The 26,536-nt window shown below is 48.6% G+C and overlaps 1 protein-coding gene across 1 annotated transcript in view; it reads left to right on the forward strand.

The window, feature by feature from the left end:
• Nucleotides 1–26,223, forward strand: part of ESYT3 (extended synaptotagmin 3) — a 51,013-nt gene extending 24,790 nt beyond the window's left edge. Inside the window, exons 4-22 of the mRNA XM_024750726.1 lie at nucleotides 1,789–1,865; nucleotides 3,435–3,501; nucleotides 4,123–4,212; nucleotides 4,696–4,751; nucleotides 6,171–6,291; nucleotides 8,227–8,397; nucleotides 9,090–9,172; nucleotides 10,950–11,055; nucleotides 11,601–11,663; nucleotides 11,753–11,815; nucleotides 12,369–12,437; nucleotides 12,982–13,068; nucleotides 13,778–13,927; nucleotides 15,700–16,196; nucleotides 16,891–16,989; nucleotides 17,515–17,646; nucleotides 23,435–23,540; nucleotides 24,371–24,420; nucleotides 24,760–26,223. Coding sequence (XP_024606494.1) covers nucleotides 1,789–1,865; nucleotides 3,435–3,501; nucleotides 4,123–4,212; nucleotides 4,696–4,751; nucleotides 6,171–6,291; nucleotides 8,227–8,397; nucleotides 9,090–9,172; nucleotides 10,950–11,055; nucleotides 11,601–11,663; nucleotides 11,753–11,815; nucleotides 12,369–12,437; nucleotides 12,982–13,068; nucleotides 13,778–13,927; nucleotides 15,700–16,196; nucleotides 16,891–16,989; nucleotides 17,515–17,646; nucleotides 23,435–23,540; nucleotides 24,371–24,420; nucleotides 24,760–24,796 — 2,124 coding nt within the window. The 3' untranslated portion in view covers nucleotides 24,797–26,223. The remainder of the gene's footprint in view (nucleotides 1–1,788; nucleotides 1,866–3,434; nucleotides 3,502–4,122; nucleotides 4,213–4,695; nucleotides 4,752–6,170; nucleotides 6,292–8,226; nucleotides 8,398–9,089; nucleotides 9,173–10,949; nucleotides 11,056–11,600; nucleotides 11,664–11,752; nucleotides 11,816–12,368; nucleotides 12,438–12,981; nucleotides 13,069–13,777; nucleotides 13,928–15,699; nucleotides 16,197–16,890; nucleotides 16,990–17,514; nucleotides 17,647–23,434; nucleotides 23,541–24,370; nucleotides 24,421–24,759) is intronic.
• Nucleotides 26,224–26,536: the final 313 nt, after the last annotated feature.

The raw sequence follows: 26,536 nt of genomic DNA on the forward strand, positions 1-26,536 counted from the left end.
CATTCAAAGCCCTTCGTGTCCTGGCTCCTCCCACCCCTCTTAGCTCTCCCATCCCTCTCCTCTCCACTGCAGGGGAAGGCGGGGGCATCACAGAGGCCTTCCTCACCTGACCTTCCTGGGCTTGGCCAGGCTCAGTGCGCTCACTACACTCACTCCCTTCACGCCCATGAGTGTTTCCTGCTTCCTCTGATTCCCACGTCCATGCCCAACTCTGCTCACTGCTGTGATGACCTTGTGCCAGTGACTTAACCTCTCTGAGCTCCAGTTTCCTCATCTGTAAAAAGAAAGGAATCACTTCTAAGGGTGCTTGTGAAGTATGACTAACAGGCCTGGCGTCAGGGCCACCCTGCGTGGGTGGGTGAGCAGTGCACCACGTGGGGCACTTGACCAGCCTGATGCCCCACGCTCACTGTGAGCCCTGAGCCAGGGCCGCCCTGCCTGGCACAGAGGAAACGCTCACAGTGGTAATCCCTCCTCTCTGTGGCGGGGCCTCCAGGTAGCCAGCCTTCTCCAGGGCTGGTCTCTGCAGATGGGGGCCTTGGGGCTGGCTGAGCTTCCACAGGTGCCTGCAAACCAGCCCCCAGCCCAGGAGCAGACTTCAGGCTGGGGCAGGGCGGGGACAGGCCCCTTCCTCCTGCCGAGGCTTCTGCTGGTTTTTCTGGGTCTTCTATATCAAGCCAGGTGCTGTGTGGCCTAAAGCTGCTACAATTCTGTGGGCCCTCTTAAAGAAAAAGAATTTTTTTTATATCTTTATTGGAGTATAATTGCTTTACAATGGTGTGTTAGTTTCTGCTTTATAACAAAGTGAATCAGTTATACATATACATATGTTCCCATATCTCTTCCCTCTTGCGTCTCCCTCCCTCCCACCCGCCTTATCCCAACCCTCTAAGTCTGGTGGTGTGTTTTGGGGTGTCTGTGGACTTATTATGATTTTAGGCAGCCTCTCTGCTAATGGGTGGGGTTGTGTTCCTGTCTTGCTAGTTGTTTGGCATAGGGTGTCCAGCACTGTATCTTGCTGGTCGTTGAGTGAAGCTGGGTGCTGGTGTTGAGATGGAGATCTCTGGGAGATTTTCACCATTTGATATTACGTGGAGCTGGGAGGTCTCTTGTGGACCAGTGTCCTGAAGTTGGTTCTCCCACCTCAGAGGCATAGCACTGACTCCTGGCTGCAGCACCAAGAGCCTTTCATCCACACGGCTCGGGGAGGAGGCGGCCAGGGCAAAGAAAAAGAATTTTAAACTTAAAGTGTAAAACCAGGACAAAAATGAATGTTGAATAAATATGAGAACGTATGAGAAAATAAATCACAACAAGTTGTACTTTTACAAAAGCTGACATATCACACATATCACAAACGCTGGGAAAAGTTACATAATCATGTAAATGAACTGTTCAAGATATCCCTGTAATACTTTTGTTCCTGCATTTTTGGCTCCATACTCTTTGATAACCTTTGCATGTGACAGTGCATTTGTAAGCATCACTTTCCATGGAGAGAATAGAAGGATAATAGAATCTTTCCTCTAGTGTGGTCGATTGAATTTTTTTCTCCAACATTTTATTATGAAAAATTTTTGTTTGTTTGGAGAGGGAGGTATCAGGGTGCCAAGGATGGGCAGGGACTGCAGGGTGGATTTCTGCTTTCATGCCTCATCCCGGGAGTGCAGTGGTCACGCTGGTTGTTGTGGACAAAGGCCAGCTCTGGGCAGGGAGCCAGCAGCACCCCGCCCCCTGCCCCCTGCCTGCAAGACCCCTGCTGACCCAGTCCTCTGGCATCTCTTCCAGTGCCCCAGGATCAACGGCATCAAGATGCACACTAACAAGTGCAACCGGAGACAGGTGGTCCTGGACCTGCAGATCTGGTGAGCCCTCGTGCCCCTGGGGCCAGGCGTGGAGGGCGGGGGAACACTGTAGGAACAGCCAGGTTGAAGATGGAGTCGTAGGGAAACACTCATTTGGGGTGTGAAAGCCCCTCACAGCCCATATGCCCCTTCATCCCCCTGGGCTGGAGCACAAGGTCCCTGCTGGGACGGGGAGGAGTGGCAAGAGAACGGATGGCCCCAGGGGAGCCACTACTGTCTGAGCCCTCAGCCCAGGCCTGGCTTCTCCCATAGACCAGGCACCAGGCGTGTTTTGGGTACCAAGGCCTGGGCAACAGAGCTTTCTTGGAGGCCAGGTCACCTGGAGGGTCAGACCAGCTGTCTCAGAGTGGATGCAGCAAGAGAAAGCAAGTGTGACGAGAAAATGTGGGGACTTGTGGTGCAACCCAGGGAGCTCCGAGCACAGGCTGTGAAAGGCCAGCAGGAGAACTGGGCTCTGTGGTACCTCAGAAAAACTAAAGGATGCAAAGACACACAAGTGACTTGTTCAGTGTGTCGGGCAGGGGCATCCCTTTTGAATGAGGTTTGTTAATAGGCTTGAGTTAGAGAGAATGGAGATTCAATCCAGGAAGTCTTCCTGGAGGTGGTGGGATTTGAACTGTGCTTAAAGGACCAAGGATAAACTCCAGAGGTTCCGGAAGGTTGCCATTCACTTCCAGTGCCCCTGTATTTCCTGTCCTTAGCCCAGAGGCTGGCGCTGAGAACACGTTGGGAAGACAGGAGGCAATTCCAGAACACCCATCACTGTATGGGGGCTGGTCTCAAGTGTGTTGAGATGGTAATGGCAATTGGGCCCTCCCGGCCCCAAGGCTCTGCCACAAGATCCTGTGTGAATAGTTGGGGCACGTCAATGTCACCTAGCCCACGCACCCAGCTTTCCAGTCATCTCAGGGAGCCCCTGGGGTCCTCCTGCCCTTCCAGGGGACACTCAGCATTTCTGTGACATCTGGCTCCTCTGCCTGTGCCATGCAGATATTTGATGGCCACCCTGTCTCTCTGCATCTCCTTCAGTCTTTTGATGGAGTCTCTGCTCTCTACTTTCAAGGGCACCCATTCTGGGCTTCCTGTGCCCATCGCATGGCAGGCGTTGCCAGCTGAACTCAGGCTTCTGAGAACTCGTTACGGTGCCCACCTCACCACCTCCAGCAGCAGCCTGCATGAATGGTGGATGGAGGCTGCGGGGCTGCTCTGTGTCTCTGGGGAAGAGGCCTGGGTAGAGATGGGGCAGAGGCATAGCAGTGTGTGCACCCAGACCCCCTCCTTCGCATCTGTGGGGTGTCATGGGGCGAAGTGGTGCCCAGAGGTCTCTGCCCTCGTGGGCAGAGGGGGGGATGCATGTGGGACCCCTGGGTGCGGGGACCCCGGGGGCTGGCAGTGTCTGCGCAGAGCTGAGAATAGCCGAGGCTGTCAGGGAGTCCACATCCAGGTGATGCAGGGCTCGGGCTTGGCCATCTGGGCTTGGGCTGGGCTGCACTGGGCAAGTGTCCCAACCTCTCCTGAGTTGTGGACCTGCCCCTCCTCTCTACCTTCCTTCTCCCTCCCCACTTTCAGCTACATCGGGGACTGTGAGATCAGCGTGGAGCTGCAGAAGCTACAGGCTGGTGTGAACGGGATCCAGGTGGGTGGAGCCTGGCGTGACTGCCTCCAGGTTGTGGGTCAAGGCAGGGGAAGCGGGCTTATGCTGGAGGAGGCTGCAGCGGGGGTGTTGACACCAAGCACAGAGGCTAGTACCAATCAAGGGACTCCAGGTCCGAGATCATAGGGCCAGGAAGTGGTGGCTGGGTTTCACCACCCTGCCGCTCAGGACAGCCCCACACCTGCCTCTGTTCATCAAACCCCCCTGCCAGAGAGGCTTCGACTGCCCTGGAAAGTGAGAGGCTCTCTTTATTAAACGGTGCAGAGCTGATGCTGAGAAGCTGAGGTGGAAGGAGGAGATAGAGCTATTTTATGGTAGGAGTAGAGGAGCTGAGCTGGAGCTGGAAAGAACTCCTGGGTCCCGGCCATGGTCAGGGCTGCAGCCCCCAGGCAGCAAGGCAGTGGGGGGCAGTGGGGGCCAGCTTGTGGCCCTTGGAAACCGGCAAAGGGGTGGAAGCTGCACGCTGGCTTCTTTTCCCCGAGTGTGGTCCCTGCTGTGATGGCAGGTGGCCCTGACATCTGGGGATGGCTTGGGCATGAAGGAGCAGAGCAGGTACTGGAGGAAGGCTGGCTGAGGTCCCTCCCGGCCCTCTGTGCCATCCAGCTGCAGGGCACGCTGCGGGTCATCCTGGAGCCTCTCCTGGTGGACAAGCCCTTCGTGGGAGCTGTGACCATGTTCTTCCTTCAAAAGCCGGTGAGTCCCCAGGACGAGGCGGGCTTGCCGCTCCCTGTGGGCCGGCGCTCGCCCACTGGGCCCAGGTACTGGGTTTGAGCCCAAGAACGCTGCCGAAGCCCACCTGGACCCCCCATCTCATGTGCTGCCTAAGGTGGCCTGAGGTGCTTGACTCTGCTCTCCCCGAGCCCAGGAAACAGCCTGGAGAAGTGGCTGAGGTCACAGCGAGGAGGCTGTAACTCAGAGCCCTCGGATGCCAGGCTGGCCTGTGGCCGTGCCCTCGGGCCGCTCCTGTGGTCCCGGCAGAAGCAGCCCTCCTGACAGCCCTGGTCCTGAGCAGGACTGGGAGGCGCCCTCACCCGCCTTGCCCCCCGCAGAGGGCACCGCCCCCCAGTCGGCTGAATTCTCCATGGGGGCGGGGGCGGGGGCAGGGCCCTTGGCAGAGGGTTCTCAGCCTGGGCTTCTGGTTCCTTCCAGCCTAATGGCCTCCCTCTGCCCCTGCAGCACCTGCAGATCAACTGGACAGGCCTGACCAACCTGCTGGATGCACCAGGAATCAGGTAAGTGCCTGTGTGAACCGCCAGGCAGGCCCGAGGTGGGGCCCTCCGGGCCGTGCAGCCAGTGATGGGAACCACACCGTGGCTGTGCCCTCCCTCTCCCTCTCTGCACGAGGAGAGGGGTGGGCAGCTGCCTCCTCCAGGGGGATAGCATTGATGTGTTTGGAGTGACACCATCAGGTGAGATGTCCTAGAGGAGGCCCCGTGGGCTAATGAGGGGCGAGTGCAGGTTCTGGAACCAGGCCAGCCAGACCAGCCTCCTGGCCCCGCCTCAGCCACTGTGTGCCTTTGGACAAGTGACTTCACTTCTCTGGGCTCTTCCTCAGTAAATAGGGAGCCTGGTTCCTCTGTCTTGAGGCCCCTGGGAGAACAGTCAGGTATGTGCGGTGCTGGCACAGTGGGTGTGGATACACACGAGTGTCCTCCTTGTCCACATCCACTCCCTCCCCGACCCAAGTGTGTGTGAGAAGCCCAAGTGGCTCCCGCCCAGACACAGACACTGGCATGGGAGGGGGCAGCTCTCACAGCAGAGGCCAGTGAGGAGGAGCTGGTCTGGGCAACCCACCTTCCTGGGGCCGGTGTGGTGCTGCGCTCAGAGTCTCAGGCCCGTGAGGGGAGCAGAGAAGGGCTCCAGCCCCGTGTGGACACACCTCCCAGGCGGGAGGGACAGTGGACCATCCAGGGTAACCCCTGGCTGGCTCGCCAGGCCCAGCAGCTGTCCCCACCTGCAGGGAGGACCACTCACTCCCTCACTGGGGACATTCCCACTGATCTTCACCCCCTGGGCGCAGAGAATCCAGTCATGCATTCTTTCACTTAGAAGATATTTCCTGAGCACCTACTGCGTGCCGGCCCACTGCCCCTGTCTCCCTCTACTGGCGAGATAGAGTCAGGCAATAAAGAAGGAGGATTTCAAGGTGATGTCAGAGAGTAGAAGGGCTACAACAGTGAACACGTACCTGGCATTTACTGGGCACTAAGCACTGTTCTCAGCACTTCACACGTATTAACTCATCCTCATGACAACCCCAGGAAGTAGGCATAATTATCCCCACTTTAGAGATGAGGAAACTAAGGTGTGGCGAGATCAGCAACTTTCCAAGGTCACACAGCTTGTGGGTGACAGAGCCAAGATCCTAACCCAGGATCCATGTCCTCGTTCTTGGCTACCATGCTGTGATGCCTCAGAGAACAAAGCAGGATTGGGGTGGGGGGGCTCAGGGGCGGTCAAAATGTACACCCTACATCCTCCCCCTGACCCCCCCATCCAGGCAGGCTGGGGTCAGGGCTGCTCTGTCCCGAGATGGGCCCACCTGGCCCCAAGCTCTGCTCCTGGTTCCAGCTCCAGGGATGGGCGGACAGGCAGGCGGCCTGGGGGAGGTGGTGCCACCCTCCACAGCTCTGCGTGCCCACTGTCCCCAGTGAGGTGTCAGACAGCATGCTGGAGGACCTCATCGCTGCCCACCTGGTGCTGCCCAACCGTGTGACTGTGCCCGTGAAGAAGGGGCTGGACCTGACCAACCTGCGCTTCCCTCTGCCCTGCGTGAGTACCCGCACGGGCCGCAGAGCACTGGGCCCAGAGCTGAGGGACAGATGGGCCAGGGAGATGCACCCTCAGATGGCGATGCTCACTTCCGCCCTATGAGGGCCTGGCATCCTATTTTATGGAGCAAAGACTGAGTCTCAGGAAGGTTGAATGACTTGCCCAAAGTCACCCATCTTGGGAGGGAAAAAGCCCAGGGAGCATTCCTTCCTGGATCCTGGTCCCCCCATGCGGCCTGTGTTGGGGACTGCGGGCGGTCACACTCGCTCCCGGGAAACTCCAGGAGCCTCCCATTCTCCCTCCAGGGACAGGAGGCTCCCATTCCATCCTTTGGTGGCAGGAAGAATGCTTACGTCTTCCGGGAAGGAGCCAGGACGTGGGGCTTCCTTGGGTGCTCAGCCCCACTGCCCCTGCCCGTCCTGGGAGCTCAGGAGGCCCCTGAGGAGGGGGCCAGCCCTCAGCGCTGTCCTCAGGAGGACAGCCACATGGCCTCCCTGCAGAAGGTGCCCTGGCCATGGGGCTGGGAGTCAGGGCCTCAGGAGAGGGGAAAGTGCCTATTTTTACCATCAGAGCCAGGTGTGAGGCATCAGGCCACACAGGGGTGACGCATGGCCCTTACCCCACACTGTGCGTTTAGCAGTCTCAGTCTCACTACAGCACCGTCACCTACATCATAGCTACTGCAGACATTCTGTCCTTAGGGCATATCCCACTAGAGATGTACTGTCAAGTGGCTACAATTTAAACTCACTTGGAATACTTCCTCTCTGTGTGTCTGTGACAACTGGCCATGAATATTTACATTGATTTCCTTCCATTTTCTGTTTCTAGAGTTTAATTTTTACCTTAACTTTCTTTTACAATCATGTAAAATATTTGCACACTTCTAAAGGCCAGTGTGAAAAACAAATTGTACTTTAAGGAGTCTAGCTTCTACCACCTAGTCCCTCCTCCTCCGGTATTTTTCATTATTTGTTTTCTAATATGAGCACATACACGTATGACGGCTGTGGGTATGCATCTGATTACACGCATAGTCCCCCTTTCTTGGATGGACGGCAGGAGGCCACAGCTCTCCTCACCTTGCTGTTATCATGCATGTGTCATGAGGGTCACCCCATGACAGTGTGGTACGTGGTACTCCACCACGTGAATGTACCGCATCTATTCAACCAGTTCTCTACTGATGGATGGCTGAGCTGTGTCTGGTCTTCTGTTATTTCCAATTATGCTGTCATGAAGAGCCTTGTCCATATCTTTTCATGTTTGCCAGTATGTCTTTAGGATAGATTTCTAGACGTGGGATTGCTGGGTCAAAGGGCAAATGCATATGTATTTACTGATATTTAAAAGAAATAGTTCTAGGCCAGAGGCCTACTGGCCCCCTGAACTGTGTTTTTCCTGGTTCTTGTTCTCTGTTCTGACTTGAGACATAGCCTAGGGTGTGGGGAGTGGGGTGACTCAGTGCTGGGGCCTTTACGAGCCCAGGGACCAACTGCCGCAGCAGGCAGCGGCCACAGGGGTGTGTACACCTGGGTAGTGGGAAGAAATGACACCGGGCCTCAGTCTACGTGTAAGCTAGAGAGGGGCTGGAACGCAGGAGGAAAGCCGCTCAGGTGGCGTGGCAGTTGGCACAGGACGAGGACGTGGCCACGGTGGAATGGGCCCTTCACGGGGCAGGCTGGAGGCACGGAGAGGCGGGAGGGCCGGGAACGTGGCCGGGCATCGTGGTGCAGTGGACAGAGCCCTGGGCCTTGCCGTCTCTTGCTGCGTGGCCCTGGCCAAGAGGCTGTCGTCTCTGGCTTCTGTCTCCCTGTCCAGACATGAGGAGGGTAAGGCAGGGCTGGGGTGATAGCTGATGGCTTGGGCTCTGATGTCGGGGGCTTTGAGGGCCCTAGAAACAGCTGTGAGGCCCGGGCTGGGGCATTTTTCCAGGGAGTGATCAGAGCCCACTTGCTGGAGGGAGAAAAGCTGGCCCAGAAGGACAACTTCCTAGGACTCCGAGGCAAGTCAGACCCCTACGCCAAGGTGAGCATCGGCCTGCAGCATTTCCGGAGCAGGACCATCTATAAGAACCTGAACCCCACCTGGAACGAGGTGTTTGAGGTGAGAGTCTCCTTAGCGGCTCCCAGCTGCTCTCCATGCCCTCCAGGGCTCCACTCTGGGTGGTTCTGTCTCAAACAAGGGAGGGCCCTACCTTCACGGTCCTCACACACCCACGGGCAACACTGGGCCACAGGCGTGGCCCTCGGGAACAGGCTTGCAGAGATGGGCTGCTCTGGCCCCTGATGGAGGGCCAGCCTATTGACAGATTCCTACGTCCCTTCCCAACCAGAGCCGACTTTGTTGGAAGTTTTCAGATCAAATCAAAGAACATCAGGGGCAGTTCTGCCCCAGTCCTCTCAGCCTTCCCTCCCAGAGCCAGACCCTGGGAGCCTGAAGTTCTGCCTTAAGTTCAGCCACAATCCTTATCGTGTGAAGGGCAGGCCCACAGCCTGTTTGAGCGTTGCAGTTTGGAAGCGGCAAGCCCCGGGCAGAAAACACAGCAGCCAGCATCCCGAGCACCCACCCTGCCCACAGGCTTGCACAAGCTGCCGCTAATCCTCCGCACCCCGCAGGAGAGGGCATCACTCCCCTCTTACAGGTGGGGTTCTCCAGGCACTGAGAAGGGCAGGACCTGCCCGGGGCTCCGAGCTGGCAGGTGGCAGAGCTGGAACTTGGCTCCCCGGGGGTCGTGCTTGAGGTCTGCTTCATCAGCTGTGTGGCCTGCAGGTCAAGTCACCTCTCTTTCCTTCCAGTTCATAGTGCATGAAGTCCCTGGGCAGGACCTGGTGGTGGACCTGTACGATGAGGACCCTGACAAGGATGACTTCTTGGGCAGGTGAGGAGGAAGGCCATGCTGGGCCTGGGGCCTCAGGGCTCTAGGGCTTGAGGCACAGGTACCCCTGCTTCCACCGCCCTCGCTGCACTCTGACGTGGTGACTGTACCAGGCAACCAGTCCCATCGTTCCGCACCGCTGCCACAAACCTCCCCCCAGATGCCTCCCGAGTGCCCAGCCCTGAGCGCCAGCCCTCTGGGGGTACATGGAGGGCCCCGACGTTTGTGTACCGTGGGCTCTGCTTTCTGTGCTCCTCGTAATGCACCCAGAGTCCCCGTTTGGAGCAGTGGGCAGGGCCAAGGCTGGCACGGATGGCCAGGCCCCCGGTACCCAGGAACCATCTGCTCACTCTGAGCTGGCACTTGGCTCCCGTGGGGTCGTGCTTGAGGTTTGCTGCATCAGCCGTTGTGGCCTGCAGGTCAAGTCACCTCTCTCTCCTTCCAGTTCAGAGGAACACAGAGCCTCAGGGCTGAGAGAGGATTGAAATGACCGGCGTGGGGCTGGCTATCAAAACTCTAAATTTACATGTGTTTTGGTCCAGCCACCCCAATTCCAGGAATCTCCTATAAAAGCATTATACCTGAAATGTTTCTCTGTGGTGACAAACCAAAGAAGCTGGAAACGTGATTGTCCAGAGTCAGAGGACATTGCCTGAATGTTTCAACAAATGTGTCACTGCCAAACTACAGAATATCCCGCAGCTTTTAAAAATGATGAGTAGGATCTACGTATGTTAACCTCGAGGATATTCATTTCTGTCTAGGGAAGTAGGGGAAGCAGTTGGGAGTGACCTGAGCAGTTGATACATCTTTCCAGGGAGGATGGACATGTACGTGTGTTCGCATGTGCTCGTGTGGACGCTACACCACTGCTCCATCTCAGAGGCTGGGGTTAGGAGGCAGCAGAAAAGAGAATTTTACCCACATCTTCTTACTCCTAAAATTTTTAGCTTGTTTCTGTGAACAGGTGATTTAAAAAAATAGAAACAAAACAAAATGGGAGGGGAACAATCTGACCACCTGAGAAATAGCTCACCACCACGTTACTTATCATTTTTAATTTCTCATCTTAATGAAAGGAGTTGTGATTTTTGTAATGTTGCAGGTTAGAAGTGTGTCGTGTGGTTTGTGGTTTAGGTAACTGATTTCAAGTGTGTTTTGAGCTCAGGCACATTTCTAACAAACAGTTACATGGAATTAATTTCCCCTCTGGCTCTCAGGACGCTCCAGTTGGGCTTGGGTCGGGCGAGGCGGAAGGCACGCCATGAACGTGTACCGCCTCTCACACACATGCCAACTATACGTAGCCCCTGGAGGGCATCTGGGCCAGTTTTGGAAAGGGAGGGGCATTTCTGGTTACTACAGTGACTGCGGGAGGTGGTGCCACTGGCATTTAGAGGACACACGACACAGAGGCTAAATTCCTGCAATGCGTGGGCAGTTCTGCACAGTGAAGACTCATCCCAGCCCAAATACCAACAGCACCCTCATTGAGCAATCCAGAGCCAGTGTGTCCAGCAGTGTCTGCTTGTTCCCCTCTGGGATCAGAGCCGCCTGCCTGCCCGGGCAGCATGCCCAGTGGGAGCAGCCCCGATGGTTAGACAGTCCTTCCTTTGCTTGAGCTCAAAGTGGTCTCCCGTTCATTCTTGGGATGAATAAGGTCCTCCGTCTTGAGAGTCCCACTCGGATATTTCAAAATAGATTTCAGAGTGGGCCTCCATGCCCGCTGCTTGTTGCTGCCTCTGGGCTGAGCTGACTTTCCACTCCCTGTGTATTCCAGCCTGCAGATATGCCTCGGGGACGTCATGACCAACAGAGTGGTGGATGAGGTAGAGTTGGTGCCTGCAAACCCCTCCTTGTGGACAGCATCATTTCCATCCCAAAGTGTAGTACTTCTGTCCTTCCATAACCACCTCTCCTAGTCTAGAGCCTACCCTGTCTGGGCTGGTTCACCTCTTCCCTGAAGCCCCTATTAGGGCCCTACTGGGTCCCAGAACTGAGCTGCCTGGAGAGAGTCAGTAGCGTCCCACTGGCCCTTTCCCCAAGCCCTCCTCCCCCTCCCCCTCCCCCTGCAAGGCAGGGAGGGAGCTAGAGAGCTGAAGCCACAGATCTTGCCCACAGAGTCCTCCAGCCAGCGCCACCTTCTGGGGAGCATGTCCCTCAGCCCTCATCTCCACAAAGGGCGGATGGGATCCTTAAAAGCTCTGTTAGTGCCCACCAGCCCGGTTCATAGGGAAGGCCACTGGTTCTGACTTGAGTCTGTCGTGCTGCAGTTGTATTTTCAGCCTCAGCAAAGAGCTAGGTTGTGAGGGAAGGTATGGCCAGTCTGGAGGGCAAGGGCTGGCTCTTCAGGCATGAAGAGGCTTCTCCTAAACCAGTCTGTGTCTCCTGATGCCGGCGGCACCTAGTGAGGGTTTGTGTCTGCTTGTAGGACCATGGTAGTTTTTCCACTGCCATTCTCGTGGTCTTCTTGGAGAGCGCCTGCAACCTGCCGGTGAGTGGTGACACACACACCCTGCCTTGTGCCCATCACGTTCAAATGTCCACGTGTTGCTCATCCACCCTGTTCTTCTCGTGCTGCAGAGAAACCCCTTTGACTACCTAAATGGTGAATATCAAGCCAAAAAGCTCTCCAAATGTGCCAGGGTAAGTGTGGGTGTGAAAGCGAGTCACACAGCTCCTTTTCCCCAGAGTAACCACAGCCCCGCGTCTGCTGGGCGGTGCCATGCACACACAGCCCAGGGCCAATGAGTGCCACCGTTCACTGAGCCTGCAGTGAGCCAGGCACCGGGCTTGGCAGCTCATCCCCACATCTGCTATGCCTGAGTCCCATGGTGGCCGTGCATCCATTTTATTGCCATTTTAAAAATAGGACCCGGAAAGCTAAGTGCTTGTGCCACACAGCTAAGGGGGAACCAGAACTCAACTGCACCCTGTCTCCACAGCTCTAGGGAACAAGGGCCTGTGCCCAGCCAGGCCTCCCATCTTTAACTTGGAAGCTTCCCCTGGGGTCAACCCCGTCTAGGTGCTGGCACAGTGATGGCAGCCCGGGGCTCCTGGGAGCACCAGGGGAGCCTTCTCTCAAAGGGAAGTGGTTGGGTGGCCTCAGGTCCCACCGATGCTCCTGGGGGTTGAGAGGCAGGGCCTCAAGTTGGCACCGGGGGTGCCACCTCCATTTTGTGGATTTGTCCCCTCACAGAATAAAGTCAGCAGAGACCCTTCTTCCTATGTCAAGCTATCTGTAGGCAAGAAGACACACCTGAGCAAGGTAAGACAGCTCGGCGTGCAGCCGAGGACTAAGGAAATGGGCGGGTACCCCAACACTTCCGGGAGAGAAGCAAAAGGGAATTCGCTTACACTGAATGCCTAGTAGGTGCTGGCACACGATAGGCACTTTATATTACTCTGTCTTCAAAATAACCTCACAAGATAGTTTCACAGCTCAAGAATCTGGAGGCCAGAGATCAGTGACTCGCCTAAGGGCTAGAAAGCAGAAGAACAAGCGTTCAAGCTTAGGCATGGCTCTACGCCTATGTCCTTTCCCCCACCCCCAGCAGCAAAAGTCCCCCTGGAAGTGAGCTCTAATGCTGGTAGGATTTCAGCCCCTGTGAGATTTCCTGGCAAACTCTCCTTGCCTTTGAGTCTGACTGCCCTGCACTAGTGCCTCCCACGAGCCGTAGCTTGTGCCATACCTGGGCGGACACAGAGAAGGCTCCCAATGGCACCAGGGGGCCAGAATGAGAGCAGAGGGTGCTGGTATCCTGCTCTGCCCAACTTGACCCTTCAGTGATCTCTCCCTCTCCTGTCCCCAGACCTGTCGCCACAGCAAGGACCCTGTGTGGAGCCAGGTGTTCTCCTTCTTTGTGCGCAACGTGGCCACTGAACAGCTGCATCTGAAGGTTTGCTTAAAGTTGGGCTCTTGGAACACAGCTAAGAGGCGTCTAAGCTAGGAGGGGTAGGGGGCTTGAGCAGGCTCCCCTGGCAGTAAAGTCAGGAGAGGATACTAAGGGCCCACATCTTCGTGAGCCTGGTGACCAAGGTCATTGGGTAGGAGGTTGTGGAAGGACAAACCCTCAAGTCCCTTGGTGCTCCCTGCCAGTCTCTCCAGTTATTACCTAGCACCCAGCGTGGCCTGGGTTGGAATCTACTCAGGACATTAATGATGATGTACTTCTTTAAAAAAAGATCTGTGGGCGAGAGAGATCTTCTTTACACCTGAGCAAACAGAGGCTCAAACGATGACTTGTCCAAGATCTCATGACCAACAAGTAGTAGAACTGGGGTCTTTGGGGACCCTCAGACCTGTCTGGAAGTCCCATCATAGAGCAGCACAGCTCATCAGTCCCTAAAGCCCTGATGGTCCCAGGCATTTGACAGACTTGCCTCATACAGATCATGGTTGCCTCTACCCTGAGTCACTCTCTTGCCCTGACTGAAGGCAGGGACCATGCCTGGTCCCATTTCCAGTTTTCAGGAAAGGACCAGAGGCCAAAAGAAACACAGAACATCCTTACTGAAGTGAACTCAGTCTTGGCGGGAGCCCAGAGAGTAGTCTGGTGAGGGTAGGACTTCATTATCCTCTTGTTTTGTGACTGGCCCACTGCCCAGGTGCTTGATGATGACCGAGAATGTGCTCTAGGAGTGCTGGAGTTCCCCCTGTGCCAGATTCTCCCCTATGCAGACCTTACCCTCGAGCAGCGCTTCCAACTGGACCACTCAGGCCTGGACAGCCTTATCTCCATGAGGCTGGTGCTTCGGGTAAACCTCTCCCCCTTTCCCCCAGGGGAGGCAGGGGGTGGCCTGCCCCAGCACTAAATATCTGCACTGTGTTGGGAAGAAGCTAGGAGATGGATTCATATTTTTTATCAATTTCAGAATATTGTCAGCCATTTTCTCTTCAACTATTGCCTCTCCTCATCTTTTAATCCCTCCTTCTACAATTCCTTCTATTATGTTGGACCTTCTCATCATCTCCATGGCTTAACCTGATCTCACCTTCATATTTTCCATCTCTTTATCTCTTGGTGCTACATTCTAATTTCCTCAGACCTGTCTTCCAGACCACTAATTCTTTCTTTGGCTATGCCTAATCTGCTGTTTAACCTGTTCACAGTTTTTGTTTCAAAGGCTATTCTTCATCTTTCACTTTATCTTTTCCAAATCTACAATGTCTTTTCTTTGTTGTGTTTTATTATCTTCTCATGATTCTATCCCATCTTTAATCATTTGAAAATACTTAAAATGTATGTTAATTCTATTATCTGAAGATCTTGGTAGATAAATTTTGATGTCTGTTGTGTCTGCTGATGCTTTTTCATGGTGACTCATTTCTACATTTGGTAACTTGGGTTGCAGACATATGTTCAGTGTTGCCTTTGTGACCTGGATTGAGGTTGTTCACTTCCAAGGAAGTTCTGCTCTGGCTGCAACCAAGCACCTCAGGAACATTACACACCTGAGTCCACTTTTATGTTAATTGTCAAACTTTGGGTTTCAAAACCCCACGGTAGTATAAATATGAACCCAAAATTTATAGGAGACAGGCTATAAGGTGCCATATTCTCATGAAAGACTTTATTTCCCCCAACCAGAGTACAGGCTGAGATAGATAGATATATTTCTTGTCGTCAATCTTTGCTGGTGGGTGAAATGTTTATTTATCCTAGACTACTTTTTCACTAAAGATATCCCACCTTCGTGGGTCCTACTCTGACCCTAGGTCTCTTCTCCAAACCCCTTGGATTCCATGGTTGATAAATGACCCTGGGAAAGTTAACCTTTATTTTTCAGTTTTCTCTCTCTCTCTCTCTTTTTTAACCTAGGGATTTTCCTTACTTTCTTGTGAGTTTGGCTATGCATTTGGAAGTATGTTTGTTTCATTTTTATTGGGCATTCCTAACAGGAGGTTTTTCAGAATATTTTGATCACCTTATTGCTGGAAATGGAAGTTCCTAGGAAGAGTCTTAATGACTGATGGGAAAAGGGGAAGGAGAGACACAATGGGTGAGGTTTGAAACTTTGGTGCTACAAGCACAGGGGTGTGTCTGGATAGGAAACACATTTTGGGGAAAGCAATGGTAAATAAGGTGACAGCTAGAAATGACCATATCCAGAAGGCAGCTGGTGATCTATATGAAGGTTAAGGTGAGGGAGTCCTCTGTACCGAGGGGAAGTGCATGCTGTGAGAATTGGCCAGGTCTCCAGCATCCAGTACCAGTGGATAGAGAAAAGGGGATCAGAACTGAGTCTTCATGAAGACTGGTGAGGCAGGAGAAAGGGAAAAGACAGAAGGTCTGGTCAGAGTGAGTCAGAGGCAGAGAGGTTAAGGAAGATATGGTCTAGGGGTAAAAAGATATGGTCTGGGGGTAAAAAATCCATTGGACTGGGGAGTCAGAAAGGAACTGAGTTTTGAGAAAACTGTTCCTTCCAGGAAAGAGAAGGAACCATTTCCCAGAGGTAGGTGAGAGCAGAGGGGGAGAGACTGGTAGTGGTGTGCCCAGCCCATAAACCACCCTGTCATCTGCTTACAGTTCCTGCGCTTGGAAGAACGAGAGCTGGGAAGCCCATACACAGGACCTGAAGCCCTAAAGAAAGGCCCTCTGCTCATTAAGAAGGTCGCCACCAACCAGGGCTCCAGAGCCCAACCGCGGGGAGAGGGCCCTGCAGATTTGCCATGCCCTCCAGACCCTGCTTCTGATATCAAGCAAGTCTCCAAAAGTACCACAGCCACCACCAGTGCCACCATTGCTGCCACCAAGCCCTCACTTCAAGAGATGGGCCCAGAGCCCAAAGGCAAGGACAGAGCCAGAGGGTTCTGTGCATCCAAGGGGGAGAAGACGAGTGTGTCTACCATCTTCCTGGCTGTCCCAGGCCCCCACTCTCCAGGGCCCATCAAGTCACCCAGACCCATGAAATGCCCTTCCTCCCTATTTGCACAGCCGCCCAAGAGGCTGGCTCCCAGCATGTCCTCGCTCAACTCCCTGGCCTCTTCCTGCTTTGACCTGACAGATGTCAGCCTCAACACTGAGTACGCACCTCTCTGCTTAATCTTTTCTAAAATGACCTGCATGAAAAATACCTCCCTGGATGGAAAAGTAGATATGAACTTACTTTTCTGTGCAAGTTCTGGTTTTTCACAAAAATGGCTTCATAAGAGGCAGCATGGTGAGATAGAAAGAACACAGGCTGGGGGGAGAGAAAGCACGTGTGCACGTGCCAAAAAGTCTCATGTGGCTCTAGCTACACACCAACTACAAAATAGATGTTGGACTTCAGTTGTTAGGGTTCCCTACAGCAGAAGCATACCCTGAATTCTTAAGAGTTATTTATACTGGGAGGATATGGAAAGCTTAGAATGTGGAATTATATAAGCAGTGGCTGCCATTTATTAAATGTTGACTCTGGGCTTAGCATGTTATTTAATTTGATCTTCACAATAACCCTACAAGATAGAACTTACTATCATAAAGGTCGAACAACTCACCCAAGGTTCCACAAGAAATCACAGTATAAAGGCAGATGCTGCTCCAGGGTTCTTCCTACTGTGCCGTGCTTTCCCTACTGTGAAATAGGATAATTTTACATGAATGCTGCGAAGAACTGACTTCCAACTAAAAGGAACCTTACCGAGAATTATTTTATTAACTTACATACTTCTTGGGGGTGCGGGGAGAGGTCAGCACTTGTAATGGCAAGAGAAATGACAAAGCCTTTCTTTACAGAGACGGGGACCTCAGGCATCAGGGGCTGGGTGAGATTCAGCTCACGGTGCGCTATGTGTCTCTGCAGCACTGTCTCAGCGTGCTAATCAACGGCTGCAGGTAAAGGGATGCTAGGGCCAGGAAAGGTTCTTTGAGAGCATCAGGTGACCAAAATCAGAGTGGGGGCACTTGGAGCAGTGGCAGGGGTAGGCAGCGCCAAGGCAGACAAGGTAGACATTTGGAAGGAATGAGGTCTGAAGGCCTGCATGCTGTGCATGCTGTAACAGATCCTCAGTGGTGCTGACGGGCTCCAGAGCCAAGGGCTTTGCTCAGGCACAACCACTGCAAAATTGTCTGGGGTGGTTTGGAGCCAGGACATTTTCTCAAGTGAGAATCTTCAACTTCCTTTAGATGGAATGGTACTTGGCTCTACACCCAACTTTACAAAATGCATGTTTACAAAACCATGCACCTGATATCCTCTGAATTCTGCAGACTTTTGCTTTTTTTGGTCTAGACTGCAGGGCATTTTTATCCTCAAGGCCATCTAAAGCTGTACGGATAGTACAGCTTTCTCTAAATGAGTATTTTCAGTATTTCAAAACCAGAGGCCTTTTTTCTTTAATGTCTTTGAAACCAAATCAGAAACCTGATGCCCTGCACCAGCAGTGGAGCTGATCCCTACGTCCGTGTCTACTTGTTGCCAGAAAGGAGGTGGGCAAGTCGTAAGAAGACCTCAGTGAAGAGGAAGACCCTGGATCCCCTGTTTGATGAGATGTAAGTGGCCCAGGTGGCCTACCTAGAGTGCCTCAGCCGCTCGAGTATTTGCTGAGGATCTCCCGTGTACCTGGCAGCTGCCAGATTCTGGGAAGGGCTGGGGTTGAACAGGACTACACAGTCTATGCTTTCATAAAGCTTCTATACTTTAGTGAGAGAAAAGGACTGCCAGGGAAGTTTAGCAAAACAGCTACCCACTTTTCTTGTCCATAGGGACTAAAGTGCTCCTGATTATGAAATGGTCCATACTCTTTCTCTTTAAATGAAGCCTCTTTGGCAGTAAAAGGATTTGAATCTGGTCAAATATATTTTCTTTCGATCAAAAATAAATGTGCCTTGAACCTAAGGACCTAAAATTTCCTCCAAAGCTCCAGGCTCTTTGGCCTGTCTTCCCACCCGCAACAAAGCACAGGTGGCAGGTAGAACAGATACCCTCCCCTCGCGTGTCCACCCATGTCCTTGGGGACAAACCAGTAGACAGAGTCTAATCACATTTCTTGCCTTTGATGGGTCTGTGGTGGCAAGTCTTAACCTTAATATTCTAATTCTTGATTTCAAGTTGATCACAAGGTATGGAAGTCAGAATCTCATCATTGCTTCCTTTTGCTGTGGGATCCTAAGAGAAGACATTGCTAGCCAGCCTAGCAAGATACATCTAATAATGTTGGTTTCCTCTTATCTTGGTCAATAACTACTCATTTTAAAAAGAGTTGTACTGAGTCCTTTATGGGCCATGTCTAACGACTAATATATTCCTTCAAAAGCTACCTTTTGAGTTCACCGATACCATGACAGAGTGGGGGAGAGAGAATATATTCATTCAGTATTTACTGAACACTCTACATACCAGGCACCATCCTATATTCTACAGCCACATAGGTGAAAGATGTTGCCTTCAGAGAGCTCTGACACAATTATAAAAGGATGTCAAAATTGTCATGTGGGAACACAGGAGATTGACTTTTGTGACAAACCTAATCTGTTAGTAATTCTCTCTCAAAATTGTAACAGCAAGATATGCCTGGATTATCTACGAGGCAGACTTGGCAACCTCCATCTTAAACGTAAACCTAGAAGTAAGGAGTTCAGAGGTCTCTTGTTGAGTACATGATTCATACCATATACATTATAATTAAAATCTCTAAAGTTAACGACAAGGAGAGAATCTTAAAAACAGCAAAAGAAAAACAAGTAGTTACATTACAGGGAGCCCCGCTATAAGACCATCAGCAGAAACTTTGCAGGCCAGAATGGAGTGGCACAATAGTCAAAGTGCTCAAAGGAAAACACTTCCAACCAAAAATACTCTACCAGGGAAAGTTATCATTCAGAATTGAAGGAGAGTTTTCCAGACAAGCAAAAGCTAAAGGAGTTCACCATCACTAAACCAGCTTACAAGAGATTTCTTTAAGCTTCTCTTGTTGTTGAGCACAGGCTCTAGGTGCGCGGGCTTAGTAATTGTGGCGCATGGGCTTTTAGTTGCTCTGCGGCATGTGGGATCTTCCCGGACCAGGGCTCAAACCTGTGTCCCCTGCATTGGCAGGGGGATTCTTAACCACTGCGCCACCAGGGAAGCCCCTAAAATGCATTCACACTTAAGTTACCAACTTAAAATAGACTGTTGGAAGTTGTCATATGTAAGCATAATGGTAAGCACAAAGCAAAAACCTATAGTAGGTACACAAATGATAAAGAAAAAGGAATCTAAGCATACCACTAAAGTCATCAAACCACAAAGGGAGCAAGCAAGAGAAGAAAAAAGGAACAGAGAGGATCTACAAAACAGCCAGTAAAAAATTAATAAAATAGCAATAAGTACATATCTGTCAATAATTACTTTAAATGTAAATGGACTAATTCTCCAATCAAAAGAGAGTGGCTAAGTGGATTTAAAAAAAAAACAACAAGACCCATCTACATGCTGCCTACAAGAGACTCACTTCAGATTGAAAGATGCACACAGACAGAAAGTGAAGGACGGCAAAAGATATTCCATGCAAATAAAAACTGAAAGAAAGCCAGGGTGTTGCTATACTTATATTAGACAAAACAGACTTTAAAACAAAGACTGTAATAAAAGACAAGGGCATTACATAATGACAAAGGGGTCAATCCAACAAGAGGATATAGTATTTGTAAATATTTATGTACCCAACATAAGAGCACCTAAATACATAAAGCAAATATTCACAGACCTAAAGGGAGACATAGACAGCAATAAAATAATAATAGTAGGGTACTTTAATACCCTACTTTCATCAAAGGATAGATCATCCAGACAAATTCAATAAGGAAGCATTAGCTGTATATGACATGTTAGACCAGATGAACTTAACAGATATACAAAGAACAGTCCATCCCAAAGCAGCAGAATACACATTCTTCTCAAGTGCACATAGAACATTCTCCAGGATAGATCATATACTAGGCTGCCACAAACAAGTCTTAATAAATTTAAGAAGATTGAAATCATATCAAGAAATCAAGAGAAATCAAAAAATACCTTCAAAGAAAATGGAAATGTAACATAACAAAATTTATGAGATGCAGCAAAAGCAGTTCTAAGAAGGAATTTCATAGCAATAAATGCATATATCATAAACAAGAAAAGTAAGTAAGAAATAAGAAAAATCTCAAATAAACAACCTAACTTTACGCCTCAAGGAATAAGAAAAAGAAGAATAAAGTCCAAAGTCAGCAGAAGGAAGGAAATAAAGTTCAGGATGGAAATAGAGACTAAAAAGACAATAGAAAAAAAAAATCAATGAAACTTAGAGCTGGTTCTTTGAAAAGATAAACAAAATTGATAAACCTTTAGCTAGACTCACCAAGAAAAAAAGAGGACATAAAAGAGGAAAGAGGAACTGTAAAACTGATACCACAGAAATACAAAGGATAAGAGACTACTATGAATAGTTATATGCCAACAAATTAGATAACCTAGAAGAAAAGGATAAAGTCCTAGAAAGATACAACCTACCAAGACTGAATAATGAAGAAACAGAAAATCTGAACAGACTGATTACTAGTAAGAAGTTTGAATCAACAATCAAAAATCTCCCAACAAACAGGTCCAGGACCACACGGCTTCACTAGTGAATTCTACCAAATATTCAAAGAAGAATTAACACCAGCCATCCCCAGACTCTTCCAAAATATAGAAAAGGGAACAGTTGCAAAACTCATTTTACAAGACAAGCACTACCCTCAGACAAGGATGCCCACTCTTACCAGGTTTAAACATAGTATTGGAAGTCCTAGCCACAGCAATCAGACAAGGAAAAAAAAAAAAAGGAATCCGAAGAGAGAAGTAAAACTGTCACTGTTTAAAGATGACATGATGCTTTATAAAGAAAATGCTAAAGATGTCACCAAAAACCTATTAGAACTAATAAATGAATTCAGTAACATTGCAGGATACAAAATTAATATACAGAAATCTGTTGCGTTTCTATACACTAACAACAAACTATCAGAGAAATTAAGAAAATCCATTTATAATTGCATCAAAAATAAAATATCTAGGAGTAAATCTAACTGAGGAGGTAAGAGACCTGTACTCTGAAAACTATAAGACGCTGATGAAAGAAATCAAAGACAACACAAACAGATGGAAAGGTATATCATGCTCATGAACTGGAAGAATTAATAATGTTAAACATTATTATTTCTGAGCCGTCTATTCGGTCCCATTGATCTGTCTCTTTTTATGCCAGAACCATACTGTTTTGATTATTATAACTTTGTAATATAGTTTGATGCCTGGAGGCATCAGGGAGCATGATGCCTCCAGCTTTGTTCATCTTTCTCAAGATTACTTTGGCTCTTTGGTGGCGCCATGCAAATTTTAGGACTGTTTGTTTATTTCTGTGACAAATGCCATTGGAATTTTGATTGCATTGAATCTGTAGATTGCTTTTGTCCACACATGTATAGCTGATTAACTTATGGCAAAGGAGCCAAGAATGTATAATGGGGGAAAGCACAGTCTCTTCAATAAGTGGTGTTAGGAAAATTGGACAGCCACATGCAACAGAATAAAATTCAACCACTATCTTATACTAGACACAAAAATTAACTCAAAATGGACTAAAGACTTGAAAGTAAGAGCTGAAACTCTGAAACTCTTAGAAGTGAACATAGGTGGGTTAAGCTCATTGACATCAGTCTTGGCAATGGTTTTTTGGATTTGACACCAAAACCAAAGGCGACTAAAGCAAAAATAAACAAGTGAGACTACATGAGACTACATTAAACTAAAAGGCTTCTGAACAGCAAAGGAAAACCATCAACAAAAGAATGGCTATTATCAAAAAGAAATAAGTGTTGGTGAAGATGTGGAGAAAACGGAACCCTTGGGCACAGCTGGTGGGAACGTAAATTGGGGAAGCTGCTATGGAAAACAGCATGGACGTTCCTCAAAAAATCAAAAATAGAACTACCATACAATGCAGCAATTTCATTTCTGGGTATTTATCCAAATAAAACAACACTAATTCAAAATGATATATGTACCCCCATGTTCACTGTGGCATTATTTACAATAGCCAAGACATGGAAACAACCAAATGTCCACTGATGGATGAATGGATTTTTAAAAATGTGGGGTGTGTGTGTGTGTGTGTGTGTGTGTGTGTGTGTATACACACACCATAGAATATTATTTAGTCGTGAAAAAGAATGAAATCTTGCCATTTGAAACAACATGGATAGACCTTGAGGGCATTATGCTAAGTTAAATAAGGCAGAAAAAGATAATTACTTATGATCTCACTTATATGTGGAATCTAAAAATGCCAAAAACCAACCAAACAACAAAACCCAAGCTTATGGATATAGAGAACATATTGGTGGTTGCCAGAGTTGGCGGTTGGGGTGTGTGTAAAATAGATGACTGGTCAAAAGGTACAAATTTCCAGTTATAAAATGAATATTCATGGAGTTATAATGTACAGCATGGTGACTATAGTTAATAATACTGTATTACATACTTGAAAGCAGCTAGGAGAGTGGATCTTGAAAGTTCTCATCACAAGAAAAATATGTTTTTGTAACTATGTATGGCGATAGATGTTAGACTGATCATTTCACAACATATCCAAATCACATCATTATGGTAAACATGAAACCAATAATGCTATGTCACTTATATCTCAATTTAAAAAATTAAAAGATGTTATGGGATTATATTGAATCATGTGTGTCAAACTTTTCAAAAGTGTGAAGCACTACAGAATTTAAAGAATCTTTCACTCAATTAAAAAATTTTGAAGATTTTTTTTTTTTTTAACCAGAAATGTAAGGAGTCCAGAGGCATCTTATGAGTACACGACAAAGCTTGTATACTAAGATTCCTCTGCCTTACTCCACAGGCGTAAGTGGGAAAAGACCACTGTTTTCCATGCAATTCCAGCAAACCTAATTATTCAGCATCCTAGCCCTTAGCTGGCACTGTTCAGAGAGAGAAGGGGCAGCCGAAAGAGTGACAACCAGAGTAGAGTCAGAGAAGGAAAGAAGCAAACCCCAAAGCACAATAGTTCAAGGAACTTCTCAGAGAAGCAAACAGCCTCTTGACACTTCCAGGGTTTGTGAATATAACACAGGACAGTGATTATCTATAATAATGATGCACTGAGTATCTGCTGTAAGCCAGTACTGTTCTAGATGCTCTTCTCTATAGTCCATATCTTCTGTTTTAAAGGTAGGCAAATGGATGAAACACTTGAGATTTTCAGTGAAAATGATTAAAATATATAAATCGCATTTCCTGACTTTTTGCTCCTTAAAGATTTGAATTTTTTGTTCCCTTGGATGAAGTAAAGAAGAGGTCACTAGACGTCGCAGTGAAAAACAGTAGGCCACTTGGCTCACACAGAAGGAAGGAGCTAGGAAAAGTAAGTACAAAAGGGACTTTTGTCATTCTTTCCCTCCTGGTGGCTAACTGGAGTTCACTGGTGGAACACACCCTTGCAGAAATTCTGATGGGATCATCTGGCTATTACCAGAACTGACTTCAAGGAAGGTATAGCCTCATTGGGAGGCTTTTTGTTTTGTGTCTTTTAAAAAAATACTCTTGAAACTGAAGTATATAAGTTAATATAATAAACCCTATTTTAACAAACTTGAATATCCAAGTTCATCACTACACAAGTATTTGAACTTCTACTATGGTATTAAGTATTGTTTTGATAAATACAGCATTGTGTGAAGCTTGGATCTCATTATGTCAAGATTTTTGTGGTGAATGGGATTTTACTTAAAGTTAGAAGGAAATATAATCCTCAGGAAGATGCCAAGGAGAGACAAAAAAGAATATTTGTACACTCTGTAGTTGTTGTATTTTAATAAACACCTCTTATACTCATTTTTAAAAGCCCACTTCTGTGAAGTAGGTGATGATATCCCCATTTTTACTACTGAGGAAACTACGGTGTCTTGCTTAAAATTCTGGATCAGTTCATGAGTAAAGGCAAGCTGTTCTCTCTAAAACATTCATAAATAAATTCCTGAGGTACAACTGCAAACAGCAATTCACCTCTTCCCAGGACACTGAGGTCAGTGTCAGTACTGTCCTTCTGGAGAGGTTCCGTATTGAAATCCAAAGGAAAAAGAGCTCCTGCTCAGAACTCAAGGAGGCCCTTTTTATGATCAATTTCATTTATCCCAATATGTTTCCATTTAATGCAGTTTTGGGGAAGGGAACTGATTATTTGTGTTTGTTTAGGTACTGATTGACTTATCAAAAGAAGATCTGAATAAGGGCTTCTCACAGTGGTAAGTGAGCCCTTTCATTTGATCAAATTAAATTTGCTACTCAAGACATTGTCTCAGACAGTTGCCCATATTCTCTCTCCAAAGTTCTTCCCTTTTCAGTACATATCAGCTCCTTTGTTTATAAAGGAGACATTATCACCTTAAGGCTTTACTGCCTACAGATTTCACTTACCTAAAGGACCTCTGTAAGCTCTAGTCTTAACCCTGGCCAGCCAACTTACAGAGATGAGTTCTGCTGGTCCCACAGAGGCCCAGGTAGGGTAGATTAGGCCACCTGTCCTGATGTTGCCACAGCACACTCTCAATACTAACCCAAGTCCAAACTCAACTATCTTACAGGTATGAGCTGACTCCAGATGGCCAGCCCAGAAGTTGATGATGAACAACATCTTTACTTTTTAAATGTGTACATATGTATATTTTGTAACTTAAATCAGAACAGCCATTTGAAAAAAATACATACACACACACACACACACACACACACACACACACACACATTCTTGTGTGCAGTATAACTGCATGACTGGATAGTATTAGGAAGAGGTAAACACATGTAAAAGCAAGAACTACTCTTTCTTGATTGGATTTAATTGTTTAAATCCATAAACAAGCAGCGTATTTGTGCCTAACAAATTATCAGAACCTCAGTGGTGAATTTTCACTGACATAGGACTCGTGTGAATGTATGCACCAAAAGGGTCCTGTCTCAGACACAGAGGGTGAGGGAGGTCTGTTTGTGAAGCAGCTATCAGTATTCCTGGGCAGTGACTGACCAAGGGAGGAGGCTTCTTTTATGGCACTAAAAAGTGATCCACCAAAAAGTGCCAAGAGCTAACTCTATCTAAGCCCTGCTGGCTGCCACCTCTGGTACTTCTCTGCCTGGAGGTTCATTCATGTATCTGATTTGGAACTAAAATGTACTTCCCTGATGGCAACAATGTTAGTGATAGTACTCCAGTGTGGGATGGCCTGGGACCAAACTCTAGCATTTGGCATTATTTCCATAGGAAAAGGCAAGAAGAGTTTCAAACCCAGGTCTACGTCTGCACTCCCATAGAGCACTGGAGGCTGCTGCCGAGTGTCAGTGCCAGAGAACAAGGGGCTTTCTGTATCTCTCTCAGATAGTTTTGGGAATTCTGCTCCACTCTTCTAAGAGAGGGCTGGTTCACCTAAACAACATGTTAAAAGCAAAATATGTAAATTGTATATTTAAACAAGTGCCTCTTCTGCATTTCAGACTTTATAAAACCACATATTCTTGTCCTTTCTCACGCTCCTAGAGCTGTTGTCGAGTCACATCCTCTTCACTTATCTACGCAGGCAGTACCCCCTGCCATCAGTTTCCTCTCCCTACCACTGCCTTCACTGCCACTTTTCTGAAGAATGGTAACATCTTAAAGTTTTTGTCATTTTACTCTCACTTATAAATTATTATTTCCTGCTTTCTACAAAATTCAAGCCCACTCCTTGTGTTTCAGACCTAACATAATCAGGTCTCCAGTTTTCTGCTACCTTATTCATGTGCAGATGCTCTGTTCCAGAACAGTCCACATATATCCTGTCTACTAATCCTACTTACCTCTTAGAGGCCTATGTCAAACCCACCTCCTCCATATAGCCATCCCACACTGACAGGGCCTCTCCCCCCGACATAGGGCAGCGGTCCCCAACTTTTTTGGCACCAGGGACCGGTTTCGTAGAAGATAATTTCTCCACAGACTGGGACGGGGAAGGGAATGGTTTGGGGATGATTCAAGCACATTACATTTATTCTGCACTTTATTTCTATTATTCTTACACTGTGATATATAATGAAATATTATACAACTCACCATAATGCAGAATCAGCGGGGCCCTGAGCTTGTTTTCACTTGCCACTCACTGATAGGGTTTTTTGTTGTTGTTGTTGCAAATGTCAGGTTTATTGTAACTAGGGCAGCGGTCCCCAACTTTTTAGGCACCAGGGACCGGTTTCGTAGAAGATAATTTCTCCACAGACTGGGACGGGGAAGGGAATGGTTTGGGGATGATTCAAGCACATTACATTTATTCTGCACTTTATTTCTATTATTCTTACACTGTGATATATAATGAAATATTATACAACTCACCA

This window comes from Neophocaena asiaeorientalis, unplaced genomic scaffold (assembly GCF_003031525.2).
Source record: "Neophocaena asiaeorientalis asiaeorientalis breed wild unplaced genomic scaffold, Neophocaena_asiaeorientalis_V1.1 scaffold276, whole genome shotgun sequence".
NCBI lineage: Eukaryota > Metazoa > Chordata > Mammalia > Artiodactyla > Phocoenidae > Neophocaena > Neophocaena asiaeorientalis.